This window comes from Dipodomys merriami, unplaced genomic scaffold (genome assembly GCF_024711535.1).
Source record: "Dipodomys merriami isolate MVZ:Mamm:240054 unplaced genomic scaffold, mDipMer1.0.p SCAF_28, whole genome shotgun sequence".
Taxonomy (NCBI): domain Eukaryota; kingdom Metazoa; phylum Chordata; class Mammalia; order Rodentia; family Heteromyidae; genus Dipodomys; species Dipodomys merriami.
Genome location: NW_027204270.1, coordinates 8,589,035 through 8,608,189, shown reverse-complemented (window position 1 = coordinate 8,608,189; position 19,155 = coordinate 8,589,035). Strand labels below are relative to the sequence as shown.

Here is a 19,155-nt window from a genome sequence, read left to right as displayed (position 1 = left end):
GCTCAGTGGTAGAGTGCTTGCCTTGCATGCATGAGGCCCTGGGTTCCATTCCCATGTACCACATACATAGAAAAAGTGGTGCTGTGCTCAAGTGGTAGAGTGCAGCTTAGGAACAGTGCCCAGGCCCCAGGACTGGAGGGGGGAGAGAGAGAGAGAGAGAGAGAGAGAGAGAGAGAGAGAGAGAGAGAGAGAGAGAGAGAGAGAGAGAGAGAGAGAGAGAGAGAGAGAGAGAGAGTCTGAGGCCAAGGAGCATGATGGGATATCCTCAGTGAATTCATGTCTGTCTGAGACTGGGAGCTGGGAAGTTGCTCTACCAGACTCAAGAGTTAACAGTGGTTTGCCTTTAAAGCATGAAATCTCTGATCATCACTAAACCCCAGTATACTGTCCCCCATGACATGTTTTCTAAAAAATAAATGGAAAATTACTTGGTGGGGGGTGGGGTGGTAGTATATGGCTTTGGATTTGTTTTTTAACATTTGCTTTCCATAGTTGGTGTAGATCATAGAGAGACCCTGAGTCTGAAATCACAGCCTCTCACAGATTGGCTGGTGGCTCACACTCGTCATCCTACCTACGCAGGACGCTGAGATCAGAGGATCTCAGTTCAAAGCCAGTCTAGGCAGGAGAGTCCATGAAACTCATCTCCAGTTAACCACCTGGAAATGAAATTGGGGCTCAAGTGGTACAATGTCAAAAACGAAGGGACAGCAGCACCCAGGCCCTGAATTCAAGCTCCTGTATTGGCACAAAAGAATAAATCTTAAAAAAATGTTATGAAATGGGCACCAGGGCACATCAATCCCCATCCTTAGGACTGTCTTCCAAGAAATTTTCTAGCCCTGCATTCCACAGTGAAGGTGTTATATGTTCAGCATCTGAGTGGACTGTGCCTCAGGGCTGTCTTGTCCCCTGAGCTTTTCTCTTGGCTACCTTTATTTTTTATTTTTTAAATATGTACCAGTCATGGGGCTTGAGTTCAGGGACTAGACACTGTCCCTTAGCTGTTTTGCTCAAGGCTAGTGTTCTAACATTTTGACCCACAGCTCCATTTCCAGCTTTCAGGTGGTTCACTAGAGATAAGAGTTTCACAGGTTTTCTTGCCCTGTTTGGCTTCGATCTGCTAGCCTCAGATCTCAGCTTCCCGAGTAGCTGGGATTACAGGCATGAGCCACTGGTGCCTGGCTGAAAGTGGGCTCTTATGAGTTTCTTCTCTAAGCCTTCATCCCCAGCCTCCTACCAGATGGCTCTCCCTAGCCTCAAATCTCTCAACAGATTTGAGAGGTTTAGAGGTAGAGGGAAGAGTCTGTGAACCCTTCCCCCTCCCTATTTTTTTGCCAGTCCTAAGGACTGAACTCAGGGCCTGGGCACTGTCCGGGAGCTTCTTTTGCTCAAGCATTCTACTACTTGAGCCACAGTTCCACTTCTGGCTGTTTCTGTGTATGTGGTGGAATCAAACCCAGGCCTTCATGTATGCTAGGCAAGCACAATACCTCTAAGCCACATTCCCAGCCCTGAATCTCCCTTCTTGTGAGCCAGTGCATCTCTTCTCCAATGTAGCGAATGAGGATGACAAGCAGGCTCCTATCTTGCTACCTGCTCCCATGGTACCATGCCCCCTTCCACATTCACTCCTCTTTTCTTTTTTTTTTTTGTATGTGTAAGTACCATTAGCTTTCTTCCATTGAAGGCTGGTGCACTACAACTCAAGCCACATGTCCATGTCTGGCTTTTTGGTGGCCAACTGGAGATAAGAGTCTCATGGACTTTCTTGCTCTGGCTGGTTTTGAACCATGATCCTCAGATCTTAGCCTCCTGAGTACTAGGATGACAGGTGAAGCACTCCCTGACCCCCAATCTTCCATGGGGTTTTCATGGTGGCTCTCAGGATCAAGTTGTTTCTCCATTTGGACCACACAACTCCTTGAAGGTATATGCTTCATTGTAAGAACTTGAGGGAGGCCACTTACCTTCCTGGGCCTCAGTTTCCTCTCCTGTCAAATGAGGAGACAGAACTGATTTTTTGTGTGTGTGTTGGTCATGGGGCTTGAACTCTGGGCCTGGGCACTGTCCTTCAGTTCTTTGTCTCAAGGCTAGCTCTTTACCATTTGAGCCACAGTGCCACTCCTAGTTTTCTGGTGGTTTATTGGAGTCTCATGGACTTTCTTGCCCCTTTTGGCTTTGAACCACAGTCCTCACATCTTAGCCTCCTGAGTAGCTACGATTACTGGCGTGAGCCACTGGCGCCCAGCCCCAGAACTGATTTTTGCTGGCTGTGTATGCCCATCACACACATGGCATTGTTGTAATGTTAAAGAGCTTTAATTATGGAATAGAAAAGAAAACCTCTTGGTGCCATAAAATACAGATCATGATTCTAAAGGTCCATCCAATAGGCTGGATTTAATAGTCAGGTTGCCACTTGCTGTGTGGCAAGTCCAGTGGTACCAGGGTTCTCCAGCTGGCTCTGGCGCGTGGCTGTCCTCAGGAGTGTGGGAAGGGGCGCAGGGGAAGGGGCGGTGCCAGAGCACTTAATGGGGGTTTGGGGTAGGAGGAAGTGTAAGTGCTCTCTTTCATGCCAGTCTGGGGTGAAAGCCACCTCTTCTTGAGGCATTCATACAGTCCATAGTTTGTAGGGGGACCTGCAAGACAAATCAGTAACAAGACAAACTTGGAATAACACAGGGCTTCAAGGAACATGGCCTAAAGAAGCTGTGATTTGCCTGGGCTCCAGGGCCTCACACCTGTAATCCTACATAGGAGGTTGAGAGCTGAGGATTATGGCTCAAAGCCAGCTCAGACAGAAAAGTCTGTGAGTTTTGTTGTTGTTGTTGTTGTTGGTTGTGGGGCTTGAACTCTGGGCCTGGGCGCTGTCCCTCAGCTCTTCAGCTCAAGGCTAGTGCTCTACCACTTCCAGTTTTCTGGTGATTTCTTTTCTTATTGGTGATTAGAGTTTCCTGGCCTTTTCTGCCCAAGCTGGCATTAAACTGGGATCCTCAGATCTCAGCCTCCTTAGTAGCTAGGATTACAGGTGTGAGCCATGGATGCCCAGCTTCTGTGTGGTTTTAATCTCACACTAACCAACAGAAATCTGGAAGTGGAGCTGTGGCTCAAGTGGTAGAGTGCCAGCCTCAAGTATAGAAGCTCAGGAACAGTGCGTAATACCTGAGTTCAAGCCCCAGGACTGGCACAAAACCCCCACAAAACCAAAGAAACAAAGAGCAAGGAGCAATAGCAAGGCCCTGCAGATTATCCTAGGCTGGGTCTCAGGGACTGAGTCTGGCGGGGCAGGCAGAGTAGAGGTTCAACGACTAGAAGAGGTTCATGAATACGCCATCTCTACAACACACACCTGCCCCAAACTATTACATCCACTAGTCACAGTCTTTAAGAACATTTCTCTACTGAGCAGGTGCTGGCGGCTCATGTCTATAATCCTAGCTACTCAGCAGACTTAGATCTGAGTCATCTGTCTTCCCACCGTCATGTCAACTCTTTGAGGGACGAGTTTGTACCACTCCACAGGAGTTTGTGGACCCAGTACCTCAACAAGGAACAGAAATATAGTGGAGATATTCACTATGGGTGAGACAGATGGTGGGTGGGAATGTGTTGCTCCGATGCTGCCCAGGTGAGGGCATCCTAGATGATCTCTAGCATCAGTGGGAGAGAGGCAGGGAGCAGCTGGTCTGAGCTGGTCTGGAGCTAGGATCTCTAGTGTGGGGCCTTGTGAATGAGAGCAGTGTATCTCAGGCCTTTGTGCTTGTGAACCCCTTCCAGGACAGCACGGAAGAAAATCCTGATCTATCATATTACCCAGAAGGGGGAAGTCGGATTTCTCCGGCAGCCACAGCAACTTCTGCCTACTCCAGGTGCGGACCGAGGGCATGCCTGGGTTGTAGTCCCGCCGATTGTAGTGATCGTCGTAGGAGCTGATGAGGTAGCGGTGTGAGGGCTCCCGGTGGTGGGTGATCAGATGTTTGTACGGAAGCCCCTGCAAACACAGGTGGTGGTGGACACATTACCCCTCTGAGCAAGGCGTCCACCTGACTCCGGGTTCAGTCCGATGGACCACAGGCCTCCATGGCTGACTTGGAAGTCCTGAGGAGCCACTGAATTAAAGACACATTTGTTGATCTCACTGCAACATGGCCTGCATTCACAGACAGATGCCAGGTGTCTGCAGTAAGATCTTTGTATGAGAGTCCTCTGGCCTAGGTCAAGTCCAGAATTCCCTAGAAGGAGCTCTAGTGACAAGTTAAACTTAAAGTCATAGCCAAGCGCTGGTGGCTCACACCTGTAATCCAGGCTACGCAAGAGGATCATGATTCAAAGCCAGCCCAGGCGGGAAAGTCTGTGAGACTCTTATCACCAATTAACCCAGAAAACCTCGAGTGGGGCTGTGTCTCAAAGTGGTAACGTGCCAGTTTTGAGCAAAATCTCAGAGGCAGTGTCCAGGCCCTGAGTTCAAGCCTCAGGACTGACAAAAAATAATAAAGTAACTAAAAGTTAGACCCGTAATCCTAGCTACTCAGGAGGCTGAGATCTGAGGATTGAGGTTTGAAGCCAGACTAGGCAAACAAATCTCAGAAAGTCTCATTTCCATTAACCAGCAAAAACTTAGAATGCAAGTGTGGCTCAATAGATAGAGTGCCACCCTTGAATGAAAAAGCCAAGTAAGAGTGAGAAGCCCTTGGGCTGGGAATGTGGCTTAGTGGTAGAGTGCTTGCCTTGCATGCATGATGTCCTGGGTTCGATTCCTCAGTACCATATACACATGAAAAGCTAGCCTTGTGCTAAAGAAGCTCAGGGACAGTGCCCAGGCCCTGAGTTCAAGCCCCACCCTGAACTGGCAAAAAAAAAAAAAAGTGAGAGGCCCTAAGTTCAAGCCCCAATACTGGCACAAGAAAAAAAAAAAAGACAAGAAGAGATAAAGTCAGAACACTTAGCTGAATATAAAGTGTGCTTTGTGATCTGAAATTAAGTTCCTTGATTGGTTCCAAGTTTCATCTGCCCAAGTGCCAATTTCTAAAGCAATTGAAAGATGCTGGATACCAGCCGGACTTGGGTAGCTTGTAGTTCAACCGGTATAATGGTGGGAAGAATCCGAGAAGGCTCCATAAACTGCCTTCTCTGAAGAAGGATTTACAGCTCCCTCAGCTGGGAACCTGGGGAGCCATCTCTTTGGTGAGGAGTTATTTACGGAGAGAAGAAAGCCATCTTCTCCTTACTCTGGGACCACTGCTTGAGTCACTGCTTGGCTTAAGAAAATCCTTCTGGCCTGGAGTGGAAGCCCTGGGGGAGGAGGATGATTTACAGGGACGGATGGTGGGGATTTGCCTGTCTGCCCTCTTGTCTGGAGCAGGCCAGGAGGTCTGTCTGCTTTGGTCTGCAAACGCATTGCACCAGACTTCGATTGCTGGCTCCATAAATAAGTCCGGCCACAATGCCAGAGGGAGAAAAGTGGGGTGAGTGCAGACATGAAGCAGGGTTCCGAAGGCCTGCCTCGCTGGGCCCCGGGGCGTGTGTGTATCCAATGCTGGTTGGTGAGGCCCAGCTTCACACATAGAGGAAGGCATGGCTGCAGGCCCTGGAACCACTTTCTAGCTGTTTCTTTTGGTGCTAGGTGTGGCTCTGTTGTCTTGTTTGTGGCCCTGAGATTTTTGTATTGATCAGGGATGACTAGGACAGGTTTTTCAGGAGAAGGGGGCTGGGGGAGGGGGGTTGGTACCATGCATGGCCACACAGCGATGTTGAAGGGGGGAGAGTATCACCAGCCCTGGTGGCTCCTGCCTGCAATCCTAGGTACTCATGATCTGAAGTTCATGGCTCCAAGCCAGATAGGTTAGAAAAGTCCGTGCTCCAGCAAAGAGGCTGGAGGTGGAGCTGTGGCTCCAGCTTGGAGCAAAAATCTAAGAGAGGCCTTAAGTTCAAGTCCCAGACCCTGTATTTTTAAAAAAAGAAGGGAGGACTGTGAGCAGCTTTAGTATTGGGTAGTTTGGATAATTTCAGAGTGCTCAGGGCTACAAGGGTGGTTTCACGTTGCTCAGTGTCTGACCCTGGCGTAATTGAGGGTAGAGGAAATATATTGGACTAAGTGAGAATTAAATGGTACCATTTGCACTCTTCCTTCAAAATTGTTTCTCTCTCTCTCTCTCTCTCTCTCTCTCTCTTTCTTTCTCTCAATCTGTCTTTTCAGTCCTTGGGCTTGAACTCAGGACCTGTGCATGGTCCCAGAGCTTCTTTTGCTCAAGGCTAGCACTCCCACTTGAGCCACAGCATCACTTCTGTTTTTTTCTGTTTCTGCGGTATTGAGGAATTGAACCCAGGGCTTCGTGCATGCTAGGCAAGCACTCTACCACTAAGCTAATTCCCAGCTCCCCCTTTCTTTTTTTTTTGCAAGCACTCTACCATTTGAGCTACAGTTCCACTTTTGGCTTTTCACTGGTTAATTGGAGACATGAATCTCATGAACTTTACTGCCTGGGCTATCCTTTTGTTTTTTTGGTTGGTCGTGGGGCCTGAACTCTGGGCCTGGGCTCTGTCCCTCAGCTCTTCAGCTCAAGGCTAGTACTCTACCACTTGAGAGCCACAGTGCCACTTCTGGCTTTTCCTGCTTATGTGGTGCTGAGGAATTGAACCCAGGGCCTCATGCATGCAAGGCAAGCACTCTACCACTGAGCCACCTTCCCAGCTGCCTAGGCTATCTTTGAACCTTGAACCTCGATCCTCAGATCTCAGCCTCCTGAGTAGCTAGGATTACAGGTGGAAGCTAAAGGCTATTTACTTTCTTTAGGAATTTGCAAACTCCAAAATGAGTCTGTACAAAGTCAACACATTCTAGAATAGGAAAAAACCTTTTTTTTTTTTTTTTTTTTTTTTTTCCAGTCGTGGGGCTTGAACTCAGGGCCTGGTCAGTCTCCCTGAGACTGTTCGGGTTGAAGGCTAGTGTTGTACTCCTTATGCCACAGCATTACTTCCAGATTTATCTGAGTAGTTTATTGGAGATCAGAGTCTCACAGACTTTTCTGCACTGGCTGGCTTCGAACGGCAATCCTCAGATCTCAGTCTCCTGAGTAGCTATGATTAAAGGTGTGAGCTGCTGGCACCCAGCTAGAATAGGAAATTAAAAACCTGGTTGGTACACCTTCCCAGGAGAAAAGTTCAGGAAGGGGGTCCTCCCCGAGCAAGGACAACCCTGCTATTCACTCTCTGCCTAAGAGGGGAGAAGAGCCCCATGGGGGCCAGAGATAGGGAAGGAAGGAGGGGAAATCAAAGATGAGCAGTTGAAGCAGCCACAAGAGGGCAGTGCCGCACCTAGGTCCCTATGTACAAACAGAATCCTTAGGAATGAATGATTGGTTGTGTGGTTGTGTGTGTGTGGTTGTGTGTGTGTGTGTGTGTGTGTGTGTGTGTGTGTGTGTGTTTGTCAGTTGTGGAGCTTGAACTCAGGGCCTGAGCACTGTCCCTTAGCCCCTTTGTACTCAAGGCTAGTGCTCTACCACTCCAGACCCTGTACCACTTCTGTTTTTTGAGTGGTTAATTGGAGATGAATCTCACAGGGACTTTTCTGCCCAGGGTGGCTTCGAAACACAATCCTCAGATCTCAGCCTTCTGAGTAGCTAGGATTACAGGCATGAGCCACCGGTGTCCAACTGTGTGTGTGTGTGTGTGTGTGTGTGTGTGTGTGTGTGTGTGTGTGTGTGTGTGTGTGTGTGTGTGTGTGTGTGTGTGTGTGTGTGCACATGTGCGTGCGTATCTGTACATGCGTGCTGGGGCTTCTTAATTTTTTTCAACCTTGGGTCATCGTTTATCATGGGTCCAGAAGTCTTTTTTTTTTTTTTTTTTAGGTCCGGTCATGGGGCCTGAACTCTGAGCCTGGGCGCTGTCCCTCAGCTCTTCAGCTCAAGGCTAGCACTCTACCACTTGAGCCACAGCACCACTTCTGGATTTTTTCTTTTTGCCTATGTGGTGCTGAGGAATCGAACCCAGGGCCTCAGGCATGCAAGGCAAGCGCTCTACCACTGAGCCACCTTCCCAGCCCTGGTCCAGAAGTCTTTAAGAAAGGCTATATAATGCTCTATTGTATGAAAACCTGGCTAGGAACTCTTGCTCTTGGGTGTTTGGGGGCTGGGGCCCCAGATCACTGGTTCTAAACTGTCTTCAGAGCACATTACTGGTCTCAGCTAGCAGCCCCAGAGGTCATTGTGATCTAAGGATGTCCGCAGTAGGAATGCCAGCGTGATCTGAGGGCCAGTGTGGTCCAGATTCCACCAATGTGGTCCTAGGATGCCAGTAGAGAGCTGAAAGCCAGACACAACTCCCCAGAGCAGAAGGCGCCAATCATCACTGGCAGGTGATGGAATACCGTCCCCTGGGATCGCCCTTGCTCTGGGCACTGAGCCATGTGATCTCTCGGGTCCCTCTGAGCTTTCTCCTCTACCTCACTCCCTACCTCTGTGCCTGATCGAGACCCCCCCCCCCCCCGCCATGATGATGATGGCTGGCAAAAGATGTCACTCAGCATTTTCAACTCTGCCCCAGTGGGGAGCACCTTGGGCTTCCTCTCCCCAGGGCACACCTGACGGGAGCCACACACTGGTGCTGAGGAAGGGGCTGCCTCCTGCTGCTTTTCCTGCAGGGGCCAAGCCCGCATGATCTCGCCCTTGCACACACGTCTCTTACCTCCATTTTTTTCTTCACATACCAGCTGGAGATTTTGTCTGGCCTGTAGTCTAGGAAAGGGGTGTACTCCATTCTGGAAACACTCTGGGGTGTCTGACCAGTGACTTTGCTGAACTGGAAAAGACCACACACATTCTCAGACTCCTGTCCCGTCTCCAGTGAGGCAGAGAAAAAGGGGGACAGCAAGGCAGGAAGCCGCAGAGCACAGGAAGGCTGTGGTGCAGGGCTGAGCGTCAGGTACTTGCTGAGTCTATGGATTCACCCATCATAGGTCCCTCAGGTAAGTGAAATTGTACTGTATTTGACCTTTTGGGGCTGGGAAGGTGGCCTAGTGGTAGAGTGCTTGCCTAGCATGCATGAAGCCCTTTTGTGTTTGGTTATTTCACATAATGTCTTCAAAAACATTCATCTTGTAGCATATTTCAGAATTTCCTTCCTTTAAAGGGTGGATACCAGCTGGGCACCTGTGGCTCACGCCTGTAATCCTAGCTACTAAGGAGGCTGAGATCTGAGGATCTCAGTTTAAAGCCAGCCCCGGCAGGAACATCTGTGAGACTTTTTTTTGTTGTTGGTCATGGGCCTTGAACTCTGGGCCTGGGCGCTGTCCCTCAGCTCTTCAGCTCAAGGCGAGCACTCTACCACTTGAGCTACAGCACCACTTCTGGTTTTCTAGTGGTTTATTGGAGATAGGAGTCTCATGGTCTTTCTTGTCCAGGCTGGCTTTGAAGCACGATCCTCAGATCTCAGCCTCCTGAGTAGCTAGCATTACAGGTGTGAGCCACTGGGGCCCAGCGAAGGTTTTCTTTTGTTCTTTTTTTTTTTTTTTGGTCAGTCGTAGGGCCTGAACTCTGGGCATGGGCACTGTCCCTGAGCTCTTCAGTTGAAGTCTACCACTTGAGCGTCAGCCCCACTTCCGGCTTTTTCTGCTTCTGTGGTACTGAGGAATTGAATCCAGGGCCTCATGCTTGCAAGGCAAGCACTCTGCCACTGAGCCACCTTCCCAGCTCTCCATGAGACTCTTATCTCCAATAAACCAATAGAAAACCAAAAGTGGCGCTGTGGCTCAAGCAGTAGGGAGCTCACCTTGAGCTGAAGAGTGCAGGGACAGCGCCCAGGCCCAGAGTTCAAGCCCCATGACTGACACAAAAAACAACCCCCCCCCAAAACAAGGGGTGGATACCGCCCACCGTATGTGTGTATCATATTTTATCTATTCATCCATCAGTTTGCACCTCCCTAGGTTGTGCCTGTCTTTGGGCTGCTGTGAGTATTGTTACTCTGAACATGGACATGGATGTGTTTGAAATCCAACTTCTGTCAGTTCTGGGGCTTGAACTCTGGGCCTGGGTGCTGTCCCTCAGCTCTTCAGCTCAAGGCTAGCGCTCTACTGCTTGCCCCACAGCGCCACTTTCAGTTTTCTGACTGTTTTTTTTTTTTTTGGGGTTAGAGATCAGAGTCTCATGGACTTTCCTGCCTGGGCTGGCTTTGAACCGTGATCCTCAGATCTCAGCCTCCTAAGTAGCTAGGATGACAGGCATGAGCCACTGACGCCTGACTGTCCTTAAGTTTTTGTGTTCAGGGCTAATGCTGTACCTCTTTGAGCCATGGTGCTAGTACTGGTTTTCTGGTGGTTAATTGGAGATAAGAGTCTCACAGATTTTTCTGGCCAGGCTGGCTTCAAACTGCGATCCTTAGGTTTTACTTTCCTGAGTAGCTAGGATTACAGGCATGAGCCACTGGCACCATGGAGATATTTCTTTTTTAGAGTATATTTTCAGCCACTGCTTTACCTCTTAGTACTACCAACACCACATTCCCTAACTATTGGTGTGTTTTACCTTGGTGTTAGAAAACATGCTTTCTTGGATTAGGAAAGCCATGTATTTACTGAAATATGGAAAGTTTTTCAGTCATTTTTTTCAAATAATCTCTTTATCTTTTTCTCTCTTCTCTTTCTGTAATTCTCTAAATGTATATATTAATCTACTTGATGAACTCCCACAAGTCCTTTAGTCTCTGTTCAGTGTCTATACTTTATTAATTCTCACCAGTCTGCTGTCAAATCTCTGTGTTGAAATATTCAATTAATCTGTTGCTATTATTATTATTATTATGATTATTATTGTCAATCATGGGGCTTGAGGGCTGGGAAGGTGGCTTAGTGGTAGAGCGCATGCCTTGAATGCCACAGGCCCTGGGTTCGATTCCTCAGCACCACATAAGCAAAAAGAAAAAAGCCAGAAGTGGCGCTGTGCTCAAGTGGTAGAGCTCTAGCCTTGAGCAGAAGAGCTGAGGGACAGCGCCCAGGCCCAGAGTTCAGGCCCCATGACTGGACCCAAAAACAAAAACAAAACAAAACAAAAAAAAAAAAATCATGGGGCTTGAACTCCAGACCTGGGTGCTGTCCCTGAGCTCTTCAGCTCATGGCTAGCACTCTATCACTTGAGCCACAGTGTCACTTCCAGTTTTCTGGTGGCTAATTAAAAATAAGAGTCTCATGGACTTTTCTGCTCAGGCTGGCTTTGAACTGTGGTCTTCAGATCTCAGCCTCCTAAGTAGCTAAGATTATAGGCGTGAGTCCCTGGTGCCCAGCTATTGCTATTATTTTTGTTGCTGTTACATTAACACTTGAACTCAGGGCTTCATTCTTGCTAGGCTGGTACTCATGTTGAACCATACCTTCAGCCTTGACTTTTTGCTATTTATTTGCTTATTTAGATCCCAGGGCTTGAATTCAGGGCCTGAGTGTTGGCCCTTAGTGTTTTTTGTTTTTGTTTTTGTTTTTTGTCGGTAGTGGGGCTTGAACTCTGGGCTTGGGCTCTGTCCTTGCGCTCTTCAGCTCAAGGTGAGTGCTCTACAGCTTGAGCCATAGCACCACTTCCGGTTTTCTTGTGGTTTATTGGAGATCAGAGTCTCAAAGCCACCCCTGGCCGGGCTGGCTTTGAGCCAAGGATCCTCATATCTCTGCCTCCTGAGTAGCTAGGATTACAGACGTGAGCCACTAGGGCCCAGCGACCCTTAGGTTTTTTTGCTCAAGGCTAGCACTCTACTACTTTGAACCATACTCCACTTCTGGTTTTCTGGTGGTTAATTGGAGATATGAATTTTACAGACTTTCCTTCCTGGGCTGGCTTTGACCTGCTACCTTCAGATCTCAGCCTCCTGAGTAGCCAGGATTATATGTGTGAACTACTGGTGCCTGGTTTTCCAATCACTTTTGAAGCACAAGGTAACAGCGGGAGCTTACTTGTCCTGTATATAAGGCAGGGAAAAGTCATAGGACCAGTGCTAGACACCCGCAGGACATCCGTGGACACCCGTCGCAAGCTTGCCGCAGCAGGTTGCCAAGTTTGGGAAGGTCAAGCCAGGTAGAGGAGGTGTTCTTCAAAGGTATTGGGGACAAGAAGTATCCAATGCCTAGAAATAGTCAACTGAGATACGTCTGTAACGAACCCTCTTGTGTGGTGTTTGCAGTAGGATGGGGACCTTGGTGACAGACTCTAAGACCCCTCTGCAGAGCACAGAGGCCCAGTGGCCCAGACTTTAGATCCAGCCATCTGCTTCCCAGGACTTGGAAATAGTAATGAACTTTGCCCCTCCCTTGACCCAACAGTCCTTCTCTGAGCCCTGTGTCTACCCTCAGCCCCTCCTCACCTGTCTCCTCTCTTCCACCCAGTTTCCAATGAGCACTTTGGATGAATAGCTCCTCTGGCTCTGAATGAAGAATGGTGGAGGGTTCACCGGGCTCAGAAACATGATGTGACTAGCTCAGGGGAGGGAGGGATGACGCCGAGTTGCTAAGTTTGGGTTCTCTTTAAAAAAAAAAAAAAAAGGTCTGGAGCTGCTCTTCTTCAGATTGCGAAGAGAATGACACTATTAGCTTCAGGAAGTTTCAAAAGAAAATACAAAAAGACAGCAACACAGTCCTGAGAGCGCACGTTCCCCCTCCAGGGGCAGTGACATAATCTTGGCTTCCCTTCTGTTGACCGTCTCCATGGTGACAGGCACTAGGTATGCAGACTCTGCTGGGGAACAACTGATTCGACAGAAGAAAAATAAAGGAGCCTCCCCACCCCAATAAATCAGCCAACAAAGGCAGGAATGAACAGATCCAGTTTCTGTGTTGTCACTCACCCCAAGATGAGTGCAGCCCTTGATATACATAAACCATTGAGGTAAGGTGAGTTGAATTTTTGTGTGTGAGTGTGTGCTGGTCCTGAGACTTGAACTCAGGGCCTGGGTGCTGTCCCTGAGCTTTTGTACTCAAGGCTAGTGTTCTACCGCATGAGCCACAGCTCCACTTCCAACTTTTCGTGGTTAACTTGAGATGAGACTCTCAAGGGCTTGCCACTGGGCTGGCTTCAAACCGCAACCCTGAGTTGAGGGTCAGGTTGCTGGGGTTAGAGGTGTGAGCCACTGGTTCCCAGCATGGCAGACTTTTTGATGCAGAGATTTTTTTTCTTATGGGCATATGCTGATTGACAATGCTAATTAGTAGGCAGAAATTTTATATTTAAACTATTTTTTCCCAGTCCTGGGGCTTGAACTGGGCTTAGAGCACTGTTCCCTGAGCTTCTTGTGCTCAAGGTTAGTACTCTACCACTTTAAGCCACAGTGTCACTTCTGGCTTTTTCTGTGTGTGTGGTACTGAGGAATCAAACCCAAGGCTTCATGCATCTTAGGCAAGCACTCTACCACCAAGCCACGTTCCCAGTCCCTTAAACTTTTATCCAAACATTACTTACTTGATTTCCAGGAAAATAGTTTCCAAGTAGGCATTAATTTTTGTCCTTCTATCTTCCTGTATCTTTCCTCCTACAATCCATTCTATAAACAATTATACTGCCCTCCTACCACTTCCCTCTTTCTTTCTCTCTTCTTTTTTCTTTCCTTTTTGCTGGCCCTGGGGCTTGAACTCAGAGCCTGGGTTCTGCTGTCATTTAGATTTTTCACTTAAGGCTGATGTTCTACCACTTGAGCCTCAGCTTGGTTTCCAGCTTTTTGCTGGTTACTTGGAGATGAGTCTCAGGGACTTTGAACTGTGATCTTCAGATCTCAACCTCCTGAGTAGTTAGAATCACAGGCATGAGTCAACAATGTCTGGCTTCTTTTACCTTCTTTTCATTTTTCTCTTTATTTGTTCCTTCTTTCTCTCTTGCTTTTTCTTTCCTCTCCCCTTCTCTCTCCCACCCTAACCCTCCCACATAGGTTTTGAATCTTGGGCTTCACATTTGCTAGGTGAAATTTTGCTTATGGCATAGAATGGTACTATCTTCTCTAGAAGATTATTATTATTACTATTACTACTACTACTACTACTACTATTATTTGTCCATCATGGGGCCTGAACTCTAGGCCTGGGCGCTGTCCCTCAGCTCTTCATCTCAAGACTAGCGCTCTACCACTTGAGCCACAGCGCCACTTCCAGCCTTTTCTGTTTATGTGGTGCTGAGGAATTGAACCCAGGGCCTCATTCATGCAAGGCAAGTACTCTACCACTGAGCCACCTTCCCAGACCCATCTAGAATATTATTATAACCAGCTTTTCCAAAGTTCCAGTAGGAACTACTACTACTAATAATACAGAGAACTACGGGCTGGGAAGGTGGCTCAGTGGTAGAGCGCTTGCCTTGCATATATGAGGCTCTGGGTTCGATTCCTCAGCACCACATAAGCAAAAAGAAAAAACCCGGAAGTGGTGCTGTGGCTCAAGTGGTAGAGCGCTAGCCTTGAGCTGAAGAGCTGAGGGACAGCGCCCAGGCCCAGAGTTCAGGCCCCACGACTGGACTCCTCCCCGCAAAAATACAGAGAACTAATAAAAAAACTAATACTATTAATACAGAGAAGCTACATTTGGAGACTCCTTAGTTGAAAGCTGGTATCTGCATAGTGGACTGTTGTCTCAAAGACTAGCAGCTCAGGACAGAGCTTACACAAAGTTTTTGTGGACAAAATCCACATGCTTGGTGTGGAGACAAAGCCTTAACAAAAGCAGACCTTCTATGGGCATACTCAGGTACAAGCTCAGGTACCAGCAGAACTTTTCCATTTAGGGATGATATGCCTCAATTTCCATATGGGGTATATTTAGAGGCAGGTGATTTAAGCCATTTGAGGAGGTATTCAAGACAGAATAGAGCATTTTTTTAATGCAGAACTTTCATAAGGCTATGACATCTGCATTTCTCTGAAGCAGAGTTTTCTTAGCTTGAGCTAGGCATCTGCATCCAACCAGTGGCCTCTCTGGCTGCTAGGTGTTCAGCACTGAGTGGAGCCCTCCCTCTACCCAGCAGGAGGCACCGGGATGTCTGTAAGAAGTTACTTAGACTCAGCCTCCTCACTTCATCACGAGTAATTAAGAGACTTTAGCTTAATTCGGGGCTTGAAATTTTTAGTCATTACTTAATCAGAACACAGCATGCTCAGACCTGTGACAGACTTGCCCAGAAAAGTCTCAAATTCTTCCTGCAGTAGAAAGGCTTTGCAGAAAAGATTTTTATCTATTATGCAATGAATAATTCTCTTCTGTCTAGAATGTCTAGAAACATTTACTTTGTTTTGGTGCCAATCTTGGGGCTCGAATTCAGGGCCTGAGTGCTGTCCCTGAGGTTTATTTATAATTTCCTTTCTTTAAAATTTGGGTCCAGTCATGGGGCCTGAGCTCTGGGCCTGGGCGCTGTCCCTCAGCTCTTCAGCTCAAGGCTAGCACTCTACCACTTGAGCCACAGCGCCACTTCCGGCTTTTTTTCTTTTTGCTTATGTGGTGCTGAGGAATCGAACCCAGGGCCTCAGACATGCAAGGCAAGCGCTCTACCACTGAGCTACCTTCCCAGCCCTGTAATTTCCTTTGAAGCTAGCATTCTACTTCTTCAGCCACAACTCCACTTTTGGCTTTTTGATGATTCACTAAAGATAAGAGACTCACAGACTTTGCTGAACAGGCTGTTTTTGAACTGGGATTCTCAGATCTCAGTCTCGTGAATAGCTAGGATTACAGGTATGAGCCACCAGTATACTGCTCAAAACAATTCTTTTTTGCCAGTCCTGGAGCTTGAACTCAGGGCATGGGCACTGTCCTTGTGCATCTTTTTTTTGGGGGGGGGGTCCGGTCGTGGGGGCCTGAACTCTGGGCCTGGGCACTGTCCCTCAGCTCTTCAGCTCAAGGCTAGCACTCTACCACTTGAGCCACAGCACCACTTTTGGCTTTTTTCTTTTTGCTTATGTGGTGCGACCCAGGGCCTCATGCATACAAGGCAAGTGCTCTACCACTGAGCCACCTTCCCAGCCCCCTGAGCATCTTTTGTTCAAGGCTAGCACTCTACCACTTGAGCCACAGCACCATTTCTAGCTTTTCTTGTTTATGTGGTACTAAGGAATTGAACCCAGGGCTTCATCCATGCTAGGCAAGCACTAAGCCCACATTCCCAGCCCTCAAGACAGTTCTTAAGGATAAAATTCAGTTTAGGGCTGTTGCAGCAGTGATTAAATGGTTGACAGGACCTACTTGGCTTCAGATTCCATTGCACCGTGACCAAGTTTCCTGGCCAATTCAAATACCATGTAGTCCATGAGATGATACGTTAATAGGATATTCTTTGGCAAGTAGCTAATAGAATGTTTATCCTATATAAGAGGTCAATAGATGTTTCATGTTTCTGTTCCTTGTGTACCTAAATCAAGTATATTGTAGCAACAAAGTTCAGTCAAGTACTTAAGTCCTTTTGCTGTAATTTAAGAATACATTTGGGAAGCTAGGGTAAAAAAATCCCAAGGAGAATGACTAGATTATCTTTTTTTTTTTTATTGTGAAAATATTGTACAGAAGGGTTACAATTACATGTCAAGCATTGTAGCCTCCTCCTTTGTTTCCCCTTCCCATCCCTTCCCATCCTTCTCCCTGCCCCCTTGCCCAATCCTCCCCGCTCCCCCTGCCCCCGCCCCCCCCCCCCCCACCAAGGTTGTAAAGTTCACTTTCAACATAACAACTTGTGCATCTCATCGTTGCAATGGGTTCACCTGTATCCCTATTTAAACGATTTGTTTTTCCCCTCCCCTCCACAAATTATACCGATATCAAATTCAGTGAAATCAAGGGTTATACCGTGGGGGAGGGACATACAAAGCAACAAAGAAATAATCTTATAAATGCATTAGAAACAATCGCATGAAAGAAAAAAAAACATTTGAATATATATCTTAGGGTTCATTTCCCTAACATCACCTTATCTGACCTTTTCTGCTTGACTCAGACATATACTAACTAGATAGTGCAAATAAGGGAAACCATGGGACCTATGTTTCTTTGGGCCTGGCTTACTTCACTTAATATAATTTTTTCCAAGTCTTTCCATTTCCTAACAAATGGGGCAATGCCATTCTTTCTGATGGAGGCATAGAATTCCATTGTGTATATATACCACATTTTCTTGATCCATTCATCTACTGAGGGGCATCTGGGTTGGTTCCATATCTTAGCTATGGTAAACAATGCTGCAATAAACATAGTCATGCTGGTAGCTTTAGTGTGGTCTTGTTTGTGAACATTTGGGTAAATGCCCCAAAGTGGGATTGCTGGGTCATAGGGGAGCTCTATGTGGAGTCTTTTGAGGAATCTCCATACTACTTTCCAAAGTGGTTGAACAAGTTCACACTCCCACCAACAATGCAGTAAGGTTCCCTTCTGTCCCACATCCCCTCCAGCATCTGTTTTTTTTAGAGTTCATGATTATAGCCATTCTAATTGGAGTGAGGTGATATCTCAATGTTGTTTTGATTTGCATTTCTTTTATGGCTAGGGAGGTTGAGCATTTCTTCATATGTCTAATGGCTATCCTTCTTTCCTCTTCAGAGAAGTTTCTCTTTAAGTCTTTAGTAGATTATCTTTAAATAGAGGTTCTTATCAGTGAAAATAACCTGATAATCCTATCAAGGACTGTCATCTCAGTGATAACCAGCCCCCCTCTAATTGAATGAATACACTGTATCCAACTACAACTTGTTTACTTATTTATGGGCAATACTGGAGCTTGAACTCAGGGTCTTCTGCTTGTATTTTATTTTTAGTGAAAGTGATAAGAATATCTTTCTAAGATGAGAGTAATGATGGTTAGAAAAATTGAAGAAAAAGGAAAGAAATAGGCTAGACACACTCTTCCACAGGTGAGGACTGTTTATTGAGATATATCAGTGAGGGGCACAGCTTTCCTGTGGGCTTGGAGACTGTGCAAAGAGCTGGGACAGGAGTTTGGGTTTTATGAAGACTGAGCAAGGAAGGAGAGGTTAATGTAAAAGCCGTTAGGAAGGCAGGGGCTTTCAGTTGGGCCCAGGATGGAATGTTTACAGCCAGGCCTAGGTAGATTGCCCTGCATGTGTCAGGCAGTCTATGCATATCTTTGGTGAATTGCCTGACATCTGTATGCACCTGGGAAGACAGGGTGGGGGTCAATCCTTCATAGTCCATCTTTGGATACATAGAATGGGCCAAGAGGGAAGAGGTAAGTCCTTCATAAAGGGTCTTGGAATACATAAAAAGATTAGGCCAAGTGGAGAGCAACATGCAGTTGTGAGAACAAAGCAGATTCACATCATTTGAAACCTAAAGAAGTATAAAAAGTCGAGGGACATCGTGGTCTTTTCTAGCTACTTCCTTATAGACATGGGGGCATCGAAGTCACTGGGGCTGGGGTGTTCAGTTTCCAGGTCTGTGCTGGGAAGGGCAGGGTGGTGTAAGCAAAACCTCTGGTTGCCTGCAATAATAGAATGGCCTTGAATTGCTCCCATGTAGTATCCTGAGTGAGGGCTGTTATCCTATTAAAGAGAAACTTCAAAAAGCTGAGATCAGGCAAAAGTCTGACACAGTGGCAGGACTGGTTGATATGAATAGCACAGGAAAACACACCTGGGCACAAGCCAGAAAATTTCCATTTGGAGCATAATCCAGTTGTGGCCCATTAAGGGAAAGAAGAATTTCCATATAACTGGACTATAGACATCTGGACTCTATAGTATGGATGGAAAATTAAAATAGCAATTAACACTGGGTGGCAGTGACTCACACCTATAATCCTAGCTACTCAGGAGGCTGAGATCTGAGGATCGTGGTCAAAGCCCCTGGGCAAGAAGATCCACGAGACTCATCTCCAGTTAACCACCAGAAAAAAAAAATACTGGAAGTGGGACTGTGGCTCAAGTGGTAGAATACTTGCCTTGAGCTGAAGAGCTCAGGGACAGTGCCCAGGCCCAGAGTTCAAGCTCCACCACTGACAGAAAGAAAGAAGGAAAGAAAGAAAGAAACAAAGAAAGAAAGAAAGAAAGAAACAAAGAAAGAAACAAAGAAAGAAAGAAACAAAGAAAAGAGTGAGCAGATAACAAAAGCAAGAATGTAAGTTCCTGTCCAGTTAGAAGTAGACAGATATGGACATTAGATGGGCATTCTTATGAACTATTTTCTCATAATCTCCCATCTCTGTT

The 19,155-nt window shown here is 47.0% G+C and overlaps 1 protein-coding gene and 1 long non-coding RNA gene across 2 annotated transcripts in view; one reads left to right on the top strand and one right to left on the bottom strand.

Moving 5' to 3' along the window:
• Window positions 1-2,309: 2,309 nt before the first annotated feature.
• On the bottom strand, window positions 2,310-12,646 carry Cfap107 (cilia and flagella associated protein 107). Its single transcript, XM_070036955.1, has 4 exons — window positions 12,340-12,646; window positions 8,686-8,799; window positions 3,817-3,994; window positions 2,310-2,642 (listed from the first exon to the last, which is right to left on the bottom strand). Exons 1-4 carry the CDS (start codon window positions 12,439-12,441, stop codon window positions 2,485-2,487), a joined length of 552 nt encoding a protein of 183 aa, XP_069893056.1. The 5' UTR covers window positions 12,442-12,646; the 3' UTR covers window positions 2,310-2,484.
• Window positions 12,647-12,780: 134 nt separating this feature from the next.
• Window positions 12,781-19,155, top strand: part of LOC138837960 (uncharacterized) — a 21,088-nt gene continuing 14,713 nt past the window's right edge. The window contains exon 1 of the long non-coding RNA XR_011375524.1: window positions 12,781-12,860. This is a non-coding gene — a long non-coding RNA (uncharacterized lncRNA). The remainder of the gene's footprint in view (window positions 12,861-19,155) is intronic.